This window comes from Myotis daubentonii, chromosome 5 (genome assembly GCF_963259705.1).
Source record: "Myotis daubentonii chromosome 5, mMyoDau2.1, whole genome shotgun sequence".
NCBI classification, from domain to species: domain Eukaryota; kingdom Metazoa; phylum Chordata; class Mammalia; order Chiroptera; family Vespertilionidae; genus Myotis; species Myotis daubentonii.
The window spans coordinates 53,859,101-53,872,745 of NC_081844.1; the positions used below are offsets into that span (position 1 = coordinate 53,859,101).

Genomic DNA, 13,645 nt, shown 5'->3' on the forward strand with positions numbered 1-13,645 from the left:
TTTGACATTTTAACATCTCCGGAATCATCTTTAATTTAATGAAATATGTTGGCTATTCCAATGTACCATCAAAACCCAGATTTTGGCTGCAATAGGTTTTAGTTGTTCAAAATGAATAATTTGGAAGAGTTTTATCACATTACAAATTAGAACTTTTTTTGGTGGGGGATAAAATAACGAAGCCATTTCTTTCTCTGGAAGTAAATGTCCAGAATGTGTGGAGGAAAGAAAACCTTAAAACTGCTGCAATTTTTTCCATTTGTTTTTTTGGTAAAGGGAGACTCGCTAAAATAGGAATGTTGTTATAATGCTCTTCCTTTCCAAATGTATGTGATTCACTGCGAACAAAAGAGAATCGGGTTTCAAATTAAATTCCTGATCTCTGGGCCTGCTTCTAAGTGTATAGGAAACAGCAAGACTAACAAGAATGTTAACCAAAGTTAATGGCACTTCCTGGCTATAAGGTTAAATTTTTACAAGAGTATGGTTGCCTTCATTTCAACACTAATCTTCAATAATCACATTATTTACTATCCTAGGGGTTTATTTCATGTTAACACAATCACCTGCCAACCATAAAATAAACTCCCAAGTTAAAAGGGCCAGCTCCTTATTGGAATCCTACCCTGGGGTTGCAGTTCAAGTTCAGGGTGAGGGGGGGGGGGGGGCGGGGGGAAGGGAAGGAAGAAAGAGTGGCGAGAAAAAAAACCCAAAAACCTGTCAAAGTTATCACCCTTTAAGGAGGAAGGCTCATACCAGAATGATATTATGACAAACAACTATGTGTTTATTATAATTCATAAATTAACAAGTAAGAACATGTATATTGATTGATATCCAAAATACTTTCTCTGTACTCACTTCCACCCAGAATGGGGAAATACCTTTTTTTATTTCTCTCATTAAATTACCACCTCCTGCTATGTTTAACCCGTGATGGTGGCACCCTCCTGGGTCCCCAATGCCCCAAATCCACCCTCATCATCTTCACCCTTCAGCCCTCTGGGACTCTGCACACTTGGCTGAGATCCCACAGCTATTGTTGCTGAAAAAGTGATGGAGACATTAGTCTTATACTCCTATTTACCATATAAGGAAACAGAGCCTCGGAGATGTCATTTTTATAACTTCCCCAAAGCAATACTAGAACTGAAACGTTAGCCTGGGTGTATCGGCTTCCTTTTCACTCTAGTTCTGGTGAGTTTTAATATCACTGAGATACAGGAGTAAAGAGAATTGGCAAATATTCCCCCTCCAGCCTGTTATTCACACTGGAATAGTTCTCCAGAAATGGGGACAGATCTGAAGAAAGCCATCCACGGGGTTGGCCAAGTCCCCTGGTGACCCCCCGTTGTATGTGTGGGGTGATGGGTAGAAATGTCACCAGCTAAGACAGCCTGCAGGCACAAAGAGGCTTCCTTATGCCCAAGGCAGGGGCAGCCAGCCTGGAACAGCAGTTGTCTCTACAGTCTGAAGCAAGGCTTCAGAAACTGGCCACTGAGAGAATTCAGCAATATTCCTAAGGAAAAACCTGGGTTGGTCATGACTGACTGCACCCACCAGGGAAAACAGCCCAGTGCCTCATCAAAAAAACAGGAAAAACGAGACAACTGATAACGTTCCAGGGCCTGCTCCCCGCCCCAGGGGCAGTATCCTCAGATTTGCACGAGCAGTGTCTTTCCCACTGGTTATCTCACTGGATCCTTCCAAAGCAGTGTTAGAAAAGTGTTTGTTAAAGTCCTTCAGTGAGGGTTATCACTATCCATGTAAATTAGCTTATCTTACTTCCTAAACGCTTGCCAGCTCAAAACTGGGCAATTCAGAAACGAATGTGTGTGGGACTGCTGGGGTGTTGGAATCATTCAGAGCCATGGACTCTACCCGTGGGCCCCCTGTGAGACTCGCAGGCTCCACAGGTCAGACCAACTGCTCCAAGAAAAGGGAAGAATCGATGGGTCCCTCCCTCTCCCCACCAGTTCCAGTCAACTGTATCTACGCCGCAGCACATGGAGGCAGGACTCCGCTCAAGTCACCAGCAGGTACAGCCAGCGAGCTTCCTTAAAGGCCAACCAAGGAGTTACACCATCCCTGGCCAACAGGTAATGTGCTCAGCTCATCCCATCCGGAGGATGTCCCACCACGATGTGAGGGGACTTGCGGTAACAGCAGTCTCCCCACAGTTGGCCAGGGTGGCTGGGGTTGTCCTAAGACCCTCAGAGACACTGAAACCAGGGTACGTACTGGGTGCTCCACAATGATGTGCATGGCTACACCACGGCCCCTGTTAACACCTCTGCGTAAGCTCTCCTGGGTTCTTCTACTACAACGCATGTACTTTCACCTAGTGTCACATCACTACAAAATCTGCCTCCCATATTCTCAAAAGGAAGAGGAAACGTTTGTTTTCTAGTGGTAGTGAAATACACATAACATTATTTACCATCTTAACCACTTTCAAGTGTACAGTTCAGTGGCATGCAGTACATTCACACTGTTGTGCAACCATCATCACCATCCATCCATCCATAGAACTCTTCAACTTGCAGAACTGAAACCCTGGACCCATTAAACCCTAACTCCCCATCTTCCCCTCCCCCTCTCCTAGCAACCACCCTTCCACTTTCTGTCCCTAGGAGTTTGACCATTCTGGGTACCCCATGTAAATGGAATCATATCCTATTTGTCCCTTTGTGACTGGCTTATTTCACTTAATATAATGTCCTCAGGTGGAAAAAGAAAATTTTAAATCATTTTTGGTTATTTCAATCCTATGTCAAATTCTGAAAAGCAAAATTTTAAAAATCTTCCTGAATGCTCTATATGTCCTTAGCTTTGGGTTTTAATGGTTTTTCATTTTTGGTTGGCTGTCACGTGGGAAATGTTCCTCCCCCAATGTTGCGGGGGAGGGAAATGAAAACCCAGTTGAAACTTTGCTTTTAGTCCCCTTTCAATACAGTTCTGGACTGAGCATATCCCAGAATTCTACAATATACTGGGGTCGGAACAAAAGTTGAGAAAGAATGACTGAACCCTGAACTACGGTGTGGGAGAACAAAACATGACTTCTCATGAATTTGAAAAACCAATCCTCCATCATATTTTCTCTCTCGCCATTCCTCTTTCCCCAGTTCGAGATTTTAGTTAGGTTTCCCCATCTAGCTTATGAACACATCCATCCCCTCACATATTTATCTTTTTCTCTTTTTTTGGTGAGAACATTTGGCAAATTTCAGTTTTTACAATACAGTGTTCTCAACAGCAGTCACCATGTCTTACGGGAGATCCTCAGCCCTTATCCATCTCACAGTGGTTTCTTTGCGACTCCCAGCTTTGACCTGTCATGTTGACTGACACCTTGTAAGGTGGTCCCTTTGCTCCCTCAGTTCAGTTCTGTCAGCTCAGTTGCTTTAGTTTCTTTGAAGGACACCAAATGGGTAAGACTGTTCCTTTCCTCAAGACAGTTTCCTATTCTAGTGAGACAAGTACAGACCCAACAACCAGTGTGGGGCTCTGAGGAGGCTGAGGTTCCGTTGAACGGGGAACTTCTCAGGGGTGAGATCAACAAGCTTGGGGGGTGGAGGGGGAGGTAGAGTTTGAGCTGAATCTTTTTATTATCATCACCAGTTATATAAATCTGTTATTTCTAATTACTTTATTATAGCTTAATTATTATTGTAACATCTGTAGCCTCCTCAAGTTAATATTTAGGTAACGAAGATACAAGGATAGTAGTAATAGGTCATAACCTCTTCCCCCTTATTAAATGTTCCACTTCACTTGTTAAGGGTTATTCTTCCTTAATTCAGCAATTCCTAGCCCCAGGTCTTCCCTATCTTCCAGAAACTTCTTCCTTTGGAGTATAATGGAACTTATTTGTAAGGCTTTCTAAGCCCTTGAAAGTATGAGCCAACCACATAATGGCAGGCTATTGCCATAGGAGGTGCCTATTATTTCCAGGGGGACATAACCTGATCCTCGGCACGTTTGAGCCTCCAGAGTTACAGGCTGTGTGGTCACGGCTGGGATGCCATGTTTCCAGGCTCGGGTGGGTCCATCTGCTCAACATGCTGTGGAGGAGTTCTCCAGTCCACACGGACGGGCAGTGAGGACTAAACTGTCAACCCTGGGCTTCCCCTACTACAGAGTGAACCGGAACTTCTAACACTGGTCCTTGTTAGACTACCACTCTGCTGAGTTGTAGCCGCTTTAGAAGAAAATCTAATGAGGCAAGAAAATCACACGTCCTGTATTCTTTACTGGGACAAAAAAAGAAAGTACATATGATACATCTAGCCATGTTGGAGGCAGCATGGAAAATTGAAAATAATTCTGGATAACCCTGTTCTGTGACAATGTTATGTAATATGCACTTATCTATCCATCTACTAAACTACTTACTTACCCTACCTGAGTATGAAGAACTAAAGAGTTAGGCTGTTTGCTTACACAGTTATGGTGATTTAACTTTTCTTTCTAGTATGCTGTCTCTCAGATTAGGACCTATATGTGTTAAAAGTAAAGCTATTTGCAAACCCATGTTCATAACAGCATTATTCACAATAGCCACCCAAGTGTCCATGGATGGAAAACTGGATAAACAAATGTGGTGTATGCCTACAACAGAATATTATCCAGCCTTACCATGCTGACACGCTACCACATGGAGGGACTTCGAGGACATTATGCAAAGTGAAATGATCCAGTCACAAAAAGTCAAATACTGTGCAATCACACTTATATAAAGTACCCACAGCAGTCAAATTCATAGAGAAAGTAGAAGAGTGGTTGCCAGGAACTGGGAGTTCCAGTTTGCAAGATGAGATTTCTGCGGATGGATGGTGAGGTGGTTACACAACAGCGTGATTGTCCCAGTGCCACTGCAGTGTACACCTGCAAATGGTTAAGATGGTCGATGGATATTTTACCACAGTTAAAAAGATGATTATTCACGGACAGACAACAGTATGGTGATTACCAGAGGGAAAGGGGGTGGGGGAGGTAGGAGAGGGTAAAGGGAGGATAAATGGTGAGGGAAGGAGACTTGACTTGGGGTAGTGGACACACAGTACAATATACAGATGGAGTATTATAGAATTGTACACCTGAAACCTATATCATTTTATTAACCAATAAATTCAATAAAGGATAAATAAACATAACAACTAACTAGCTAAATAATTATTCACTTTCAGGTGTTTTGGTTTCTTTTACGTTAAAGGAAAAAAAGTAAAGATGTTCCTCAGATACAGGGGTGAAGGGGGGTGAGGAGAAAGACTCTTCTCCCCCACCCCCTGAACTTTAGACCTGGCCTAGAAATGGACATTTCCGCTTCTGCCGCAGGTGGGAAAAGTCGCCACACTCCCTGCCACTCTCTTCCCGCTCTGAGAGGTCCTTAACCTCTCTCCGATTCACAAACACAAAGCAGCAAGTGCCTCATAGCATTTGGCAAAATAAATGTCCCCCATTTACAAGGACCAGCCGCCTCCCCAGAAACATGGTGAGCCGAGCCCCCTTCTGTCTCCACAGGTGCTTTTCAGAGACATCACCTTTTCTCCACATGTGCCCACCCACTCTTTCCTTTAAAATTCTTGAAATTCAGTAAAGTGGAGCTCAGACACAGCGATGAGAAACGACCTGCTGTGCATTAAGAAGCCTCTGCTGGCAGCGGGGGCGAAGGCCAGGGGACTTAGGAAATGACTTCTTGCTTCTTCCAGGATTGAAAGGGTCTGCTACGAAGCGCAAGGACTTTGCATAAGGCAAAGAGCAGGGGAAACCTGTGCTTCACACTCAGGGTTTTCCTGAAGACTTCCTCTCAAATGCATGTCACGGCTTACAGTAAATTCAAATCCCAGCGTTCTCCACACTTTATAATAAACAGACGACTCTTGGCTATTTCAACAGGGCACCATGCCACCAGCCTCAAGGGCCCCCAAGGGAATTCATGGACAGAAGTTAAGAGCCAGAGAGAAAAGAGGTCAATATTGTCGGCTCGAGAATTCAATAATGCAGGGAGCTGCTACTTCATTCCAGAGCCCTGCCTACTCTTATCTCACACCTCCATCTCTGACCTATTTTCTCAGTTCCCTTACAGCAGATTAAAAAATGATGCATTTCTGTTACTTTTTTTTGTTTTGTTTTGTTTTTGGTGGGCAGCATTCTTTTCTTTTAATCCCTGGTTTCCTAATTATTTCCTCTTGCAAGTAGAGGCTTTTCCATGTTTACTCGAGTTTCTACAGAGAGTACGAACACACACGATGTTGGACTCAGTTTCTATAATACAGAGTGGCCTGTATCCTGGGAGGCCATGCTTCCAGTGAATGCCTTGTAACTTGCTAGCTTTATTTTCTTCTCCAAGTATCACACCGCGTGTTACCTGGAAATACGCTTCCTAGAAAGTCTATCTGAAAACAGCTTTACGCTTTGGCTCTCTGGAAATCTCTGGTCCACAACGGCCATAATTCAGGGCCTTCACTAAACACTGTGCAAGGAAAACTGGAGGAAACACTAAGGATAAAACCCTAAGGATGTGCATTACTTAATGATGCTATTTAACAAAAGGCATGCTGCCTCAGAAAGCTCCAGCTGATCGCAGATGCCTGAGCTCAGGAACTTAAGATTTGTGTTAGTCTCACTGGAGACGGTAATCCTGGACTCCTCGCAGAAGTGCTCCACCAGGGGAAACCGCAGATGTGCAGAGACAGGGCAGCGCTGAGAAGCCAAGGACGATGGCCCCACAGAGCATGCTCTCTGCATGAGGTCATAATCCACCGAGATGCCTGGGAGGGTCCGGCATGCACGCTCCTTCCACTTTGTTACTACTCAGCTCAAGTTCATCATGTAAGGTCCTTTCTGTCATTCCCAGAGCACAGCATCCCCTTGCCTTATGTTTTTTTCTTTTTTTAAAAAAAAAATAATATATTTTTGTTGATTTCAGAGAGGAAGAGAGAAGGAGATAGAAAAGTCAATGATGAGAGAGAATCATTGATTGGCTGCCTCCTGCTCACCCCACACCGGGGATCAAGCCCACAACCGGGGCATGTGCCCTGACCAGGAATCGAGCCATGACCTCCTGGTTCATAGGTCGATGCTCAACCACCGAGCCACGCCGGCTGGGCCTTATGTTATTTCTTAGTGATTCTAGTAAGTTTTCAAACGTATGTACACCCCCAAACTCAAAACAACGTCCCCTTCTTACCTCCTCTCTCGCTTCCTTGAAGGACGAATTTAAAGATCCTCCTCTCCTGGAAAGGGAAGGCTTGGTGGCATCTTCCTGCTGCCCGAAGAGCTCCTCGATGGTCTTCGTGTCTATTTGGTATTGATGCTGCTGCCTGGATGCCAAGGTCCAGATGTTGGTTTTGCCTCGCACTTGCTCCTCCGGAATGGTTTTCCAAAAGAAGCTTCTCATCCGCTTTTTCTTACCGAGGTGGTAGCCGTTCAAGTGAGATGCTGGGGGCAGTTCTGGAGGGGGAGGAGGGACCGGAGGCCCTCCGGGGAGTGCATGTGGTGGGGGAGGGGGAAGAGAGGGAGCAAACACGTCCTCTGAATATGGACATGGTGGAGGTGGAGGGGGTGGAGGAGGAGGAGGAGGCGGGGGCGGTGTTTCCTCAATCATGAATCCAGCTGCTGTGGCGATAGTCCCATTTTCTTTATCACTGACCAAGGAGACACAATTCATAACATGCATAGTATTGTTGCCTTCCAAGGAGATAATTTCTTGACCTTGAGGACGCAGACACAAACCTCAAACTTGTGTCATGCTTTTTCACACGCTGGTCTGCCACCAGGGACAAAGGCAGCTGCGTTGTGTGTCATCTTCCAAACCTACAAAGATAAGACAAGTTTAAAGTCAGTATAGGAAAACATTCCAATCCAAGCTATTCCCGTCAGAGGCCTGTGCCAGCCCTCCTCGAGTAACTGGATATGAAAATAATGAGGGGAAATACATCCCAGAGAGCAATAAAAAAGGGACTAATACTTTTCTAAAATGTGAACCAAATTTTACTACCTGGAAATGTTGCCAAAACAGCAGCAATAAATCCAACTTGGAAAACTTCTGTTCATCAATAAAACACATTTGCTGAGGACCCACTATAGGTTCAGCTAGTATTGCTCACTTTATGAATAAACTACTTGTTCATTACCTGGCTCAGTGTCGTGGGACAATGGATACCCAACCCCTAGGGAAATTACGCACAAGACTGAAGCGTTAGGCATTAGTGACCTGCCTTTCCCCAGTGTGGCTATGTCCTCTACCGATCACCTTGCACATAATAGGCAGGGATTTGCAGAGGATAAAATAATGGCTGAACTCACACCCCTGGAGTCAGAGCCACCACGTTCCTGCTCCACTTGGTGACATGGCTTCCCAGAAAATAGAGCAAACACTAGACACACAGATGAAAGGTTCCAGCTCTGAATCAAGCTTTGCTGCTTACCGTTTTAGACAAGTCACTTCACCTCACTAGACTTTAGTTTCTCATTTGTAAAATTAGGAGGCTGGGATACATTACATGACCTCTACTATCGCTTCCGATGCTATCACTTCGGATTCCAGTTAAGCCACTCTCTGGAAGCCACCAGAACCTCTCCCCTGTCTCTTCTGCTTCTTCCGCAAACTATTAGCAAAGACACAAACACACAAGGAAATGCTGCCGTGTCACACTTGCCACACGTTGACCCCTTATCCACAGTCACTGACTTATTTTAGTGGCTTGTATTTTTACCGATCTTTACATATTTGTTTTGGGGTTGGGTTATGGACCTGATGTGAAAACAGGGGTCAAAACAACTACATTTCTTCAGGTACAAGGACAGGTAAGTGGGAACGTGGAAGAAGGGAGCCCAGGCAGGACACGGAGTGAGCACCTGACTATGTGGGTGTATGAAAGGGGGACTGTTTCCTCCAGGTCATAAAGGGCCAAAGGGAAGGCTTTTCAGACTGGACTTCTGAGTGTAATTGTCCTCGTACAGCATCACTGTCAAAGCTCACACTTACACTAACACATTGGTCAAGCAATGCTGCGCTACACAGGAGTAAACTGTCTGATATCACTACTTCAAATATTGTTAAACTTTTTACTCAGAACCACATACAAGAGGCAGGACTGCCGCCTGGCCTGTGTGGTTCAGTTGGTTGGGCATCGTCCCATGCCCTGAACGGCTGTCAGTTTGATTCCTGGTCAGAGCACATGCCTGGGTTGCAGGCTCCCTCTCACATCGATATTTCTCTTTCCCTCTCTCTTCCCCCCTCTTCATCTCTCTCTAGCTTATCACCATTCAATTTTAAAATCTTTTTAAAAAAATGTTTTTAAAGCAGGTTTGCCTTGGAAATAAGAGTGGAAGTTCCAGAAATAGGCTGCTTTTCCTCAGATCCTCAGATGTGCAAACTAGGGTGAGGCAGGTTATTTACCCTACGTTTCAACATCCTCTTCTATAAGGATATACCGTTTCACTGGCTTGTATAAGAATATATGAACTAATATATGGACAGTCCTTACCAAGATGCCTATCTATAATTAACTATTATTATCAACTGGTATCATATGTACATGATTTCTCTTTACTTCCCCAGGCATTACATTTGCTTTAAAATATGTACTGGGTTTATAGAAAAAATGCTCAGGCTGCTAGAAACCTTTAATATTTCCATTCTCTGCTTTCTTAGTTACTAGGTTTCAGAGATTTGTCTTTTTTTAATACTCAGTGATTATATATTAAATTATCTCTATCAAGAATGGATGTTTTTCTGAAATGTTTGAATATTTAGATTCTGGAAATTACATATGGCTAGAAAATAGCATTGCCAACTGTTAACTGGATGATTCTTTTTAACCATTTTTACATTAAGTACACTCGCAGTGTTGTGTAGTCATCATCATTGGATAATATTTTAGAAAGCAAAACTGAAAATATTTATCCAAGCCAACTTACAGCTCACTTGAGATGCAACTGGCTTTTAAAAGGAGTTTTCATAATTATCATTAGGGGCAAAACCAGGCTGTTTTCATAGTTGGCACCCCTAAAGCAAATGACTCATTGTCAATTACAGTTTATAGTTATATTTGAACTCTTCTTTTTTCAAGACTGCACAGGTAATCTTGGCAGTTTATCCTTACATATTTTAAAATACTTCTGTACATGATATATCTCATGTATAGAAGAGTTCTAATCCTCCAATTCACTAATTATGTATAGAAGAGTGGCTAACCCTTCAATCCCAGATATGCTGACTTGTTTATAGATTATCCCTGCTAAGAATGATGATAAGATAAAAAAAAGTCTCTATCCTAGAAAGCAATAACTCATCCAGTGCTGAGTAAATATATGCACAGATGGGCCATTAAACCTCACATAGCAAATGTGAAGATACTAATAGAGTGAGAAAGACTATCTTCCAATACCAAAGCTCCAAAGAATGCATGTCTTTTTTCTTAATTTTATTTATTTTTTACAGAGAGGAAAGGAGAGGGATAGAGAGTTAGAAACATCGATGAGAGAGAAACATCGATCAGCCGCCTCCTGCACACCCTCCACTGGAGATGTGCCCGCAACCAAGGCACATGCCCTTGACTGGAATTGAACCTGGGACCCTTCAGTCCGCAGGCCGACACCCTATCCACTGAGCCAAACCGGTCAGGGCTGCATGTCTTTTTGAGTATTACGAGTTACATGGGGAAGTACCAGATAAAAGCTTGTCAAAGTAATAAATAAGTTAGTGATGCTTTGGCGTGATTCCAACCACTGCCCTATCTTGAGAAAGAATGCCATCTGAAAAAGCTGAAAGAACAAAAGAAAACTTACAACATTGTTCCTGGTATGTTGTCTGGCTAATTTTTCCCCACGGTAACATACAAGAATCTTAGGGGCCCCCAACGGCTTCCAATGAATACGTTGTCCAGTAATGATTAGCCAAGATGCTAAGGCTTTTACAACTGGCGACAATAGGGCTTCCTCCCTGGCCCGGACTTCACATGTCAGACAGAGGTAGGGGAAAGACAGTGCAGACAGACATTCTAACCCTTTCCACCGTCTCAGGGGACATTAGAACAGGAGGACACACAAAGAACATTTAATTTCCTGTGGTGCTATCTACAGTCAAGATGCAAACATACCCGCTCTAAGTCCGCAGGGAAAACACAGGTGCCCTAAAGACACTGGCTGTTGATCACGGCCGCTGATTGCCAGGAGGGGCAATAGAAATAAATAACCTCGCTCTGTCTGGAAAATGTCAAGTATCCATCAATCTCCCCTGGGCAGACAGACAGGCTTGTATTTAACATCTCATCCCCAGACGGGGGACCGCAGCAGCAGGGAGAGTGGCTGCTCCGGCTGAAGATGCCCCGCTCTGAGTAAAATGGAGAGCTGCCGGCCCGGCTCGGAAGAGAACTTCTCTTGAAGTCCCCGAGTGCTAATCAGGACCCAGCACAGGTGTGTCTGAGTGATAGGCGCTCTTGGGGAGGCTGTATCTTTTTTACCACGTGAATTTTTAATAAGGGGACTCTGCAACCATGGCCTTAGCCGTTAGCTGATCAGCAAGCTAAAAGTCTTAGAACGAGCATGCTCATGGGGTCTCCAAAGAAGCCCTCTGGCCCCTTTCTAAACGCTCCTGCCTAGACAGCCACATTACTTTGCTCCTGGTGTCAGAAACGTAGTCAAAGCGCTATTCCCTTGAAGGGAGTGGGCGAGAGGGAAGAAAAGAGAGTATATATGCTTCATTTCGGCATATTCAGTGGGAAAACAGGCTCCTGAAAGTCAGAGTTCAGAGCTCGGAGCTTTCCTGAGAGAGGGGTTAGTGGGGCTTGTTGCTCAGCTGGTCACTCACCCCCTAGGACGGTCAACCATCATCAAAAGGAAAGCCCACACCAGAGAGCCTTCCCGCTGGATTGCTGACATGTGTCCCAGATGAGGTGGCGCAGGAAGGGCTGGCCCATGCCCTTCGGATGGCAAACGCGGGCGGAACATGCCAAGCTGGGGGAGAAGCGGCAGAGAAGCCCACGGCCCTAGTTTATTTGGGGGGAAAGAAAGGCTGGAGAGTACAGGCAATTCTAAAACAGGGAACTTTTGCTCCCCACGAACTCATCGGGAAAAGGCTCCTCCCCTGGGCCTCTTTCCATACCTTTACTACACTCAGAATGTCCACCACACAGGCGAACCGGAGCTGGGAGCTGGCCACGAAGGCCGTTTCCAGCCAGCGAGTGTAACTACAGCACAACACAAACAGTTCACGGATGCCTGGGAGCGCAGCGCCCTGAGCGCGGCGAGAGAACGCCTGTTTTTGAATCTGCATTTCCAGTTTCTCTCAATGCCCCCAAACCAAGGGTAAAAAAAAAAAAAAAAGCAAAACGTGCGCCAAAGGATGCTGTAAAGAAAAGGAAGGAAGCGCGGGCTCCTCATTCCGGGCAGACGGCTGTGAGAGCGCAGAGCGGGAGTCACAGGCGACCCCACAGTGTCTGCGCAAACAGCTGTTGGAAACGGACTCGTCCTGCAGAAACTCCACGCCGGGGGCACCGGGGACACCGGGGACACGTTTTCTTTCCCAAAGTCGGATACAGAGTCGTCCCCTAAGTCTTTGCATTGGCGAGCGGTCCACCCCGTCCTTCCGCCCCCCAACCCCGCTCCCGCCACTCACCAAAACGCCCGGGCTGGGCCGCACAAAAGGCTCCACGGGCCCCGAGCCCCCGGCCCGTCCGGCCACACGACCGCGTCCGCCGTAATCCCCAGGGAGCCCCGCTCTGCGTCCGGCGGCGCCGGGAGTGGGAGGTCCCCGCGGACGGCACGCGAGCCCGCAGCGGCGTCCTTATCTGGATGGACCGCGGCGGCTGCAGGGCGGGGGAGCCGTGCGAGGCGCAGGCGGCCGCCTCCACGCGCCGCGGGGCTCTGCGGGTCGCGGCGACGGGCGAGGGCGCGCGCTGAGCTGCGGAGGGGCCGCCGCCTGCTGTGCAGGGGGCACCCGGGACTACCGTGCGGGCGCCGGGGAAGGGCCGGATCCTCTGCCTCCGGGAGCGTCGGCCTTATCTCAGGGCAGAACCAATGGGAGCAGCCACGCACCCCTTCGCCCCTCCCGGCGCCCCTGCCGCGGGCGGGTCGAGGTGGGACCGGGGGTCGCCAGGCCCCGCCCCCTCACCCCGAGGTCCCGGGCTTCAGAGCCTGCCCGCCCCTCCGCTGCACAAAGCTCCCCGGGGCGGGGGAGGGGGCTAACGAGGGAAAGGTGTCTGCTGGAATCCAAAGTGGAGGTCTCCTGGCCCGCGGACTCGGCTCTCCTCGCACAGCCGCGGCGACACCCCCCGCGCGCGCGGTCGGGGTCCGGGCGCCGGGGAGAAAGCCTCAGCGCCGCACTGCGGCTCCGCTGGAGGCAGCGGCGAGAGCCGGCGATCAGCCGTGGAGGGAGACTCCTGGTGTTCAGTCGGAGGATTAAACCCGGAGTCCGCGGCCCCGGGCTGGGGCACCGCGGCGGCGGGAGGAGACCCGCCAGCCCCCCAGCTTCCTCCCCGAACTTGCACAAGTGCCGGGCGCGCCTTCCCTGAACTTCGCGCGGCAGGAGCAAGTGTGCGGGAGCGAGAGCCGCCTCGTCCTCGGTCCTCGCCAACCCCGCGCCCACTGTCAGGAGGGGCGAGTCCAGTGTCCCCGCGGGGCAGGGACCCGGCGC

General features: G+C 47.4%; 1 protein-coding gene across 8 annotated transcripts in view; it reads right to left on the reverse strand.

Annotated features, from left to right (window-relative positions):
* Positions 1 to 13,645, reverse strand: part of FHDC1 (FH2 domain containing 1) — a 38,419-nt gene that overhangs the window by 23,986 nt on the left and 788 nt on the right. For 6 of the 8 annotated variants that reach the window (XM_059697816.1, XM_059697820.1, XM_059697819.1 and 3 more), the window contains exon 2: positions 7,196 to 7,821. In XM_059697816.1, coding sequence (XP_059553799.1) covers positions 7,196 to 7,684 — 489 coding nt within the window. In that variant the 5' untranslated portion in view covers positions 7,685 to 7,821. Of the gene's footprint in view, positions 1 to 7,195; positions 7,822 to 8,435; positions 8,616 to 12,628; positions 13,526 to 13,645 lie in introns of those variants that run through there. The other 2 variants (XM_059697815.1, XM_059697814.1) reach the window with 2 other exon arrangements.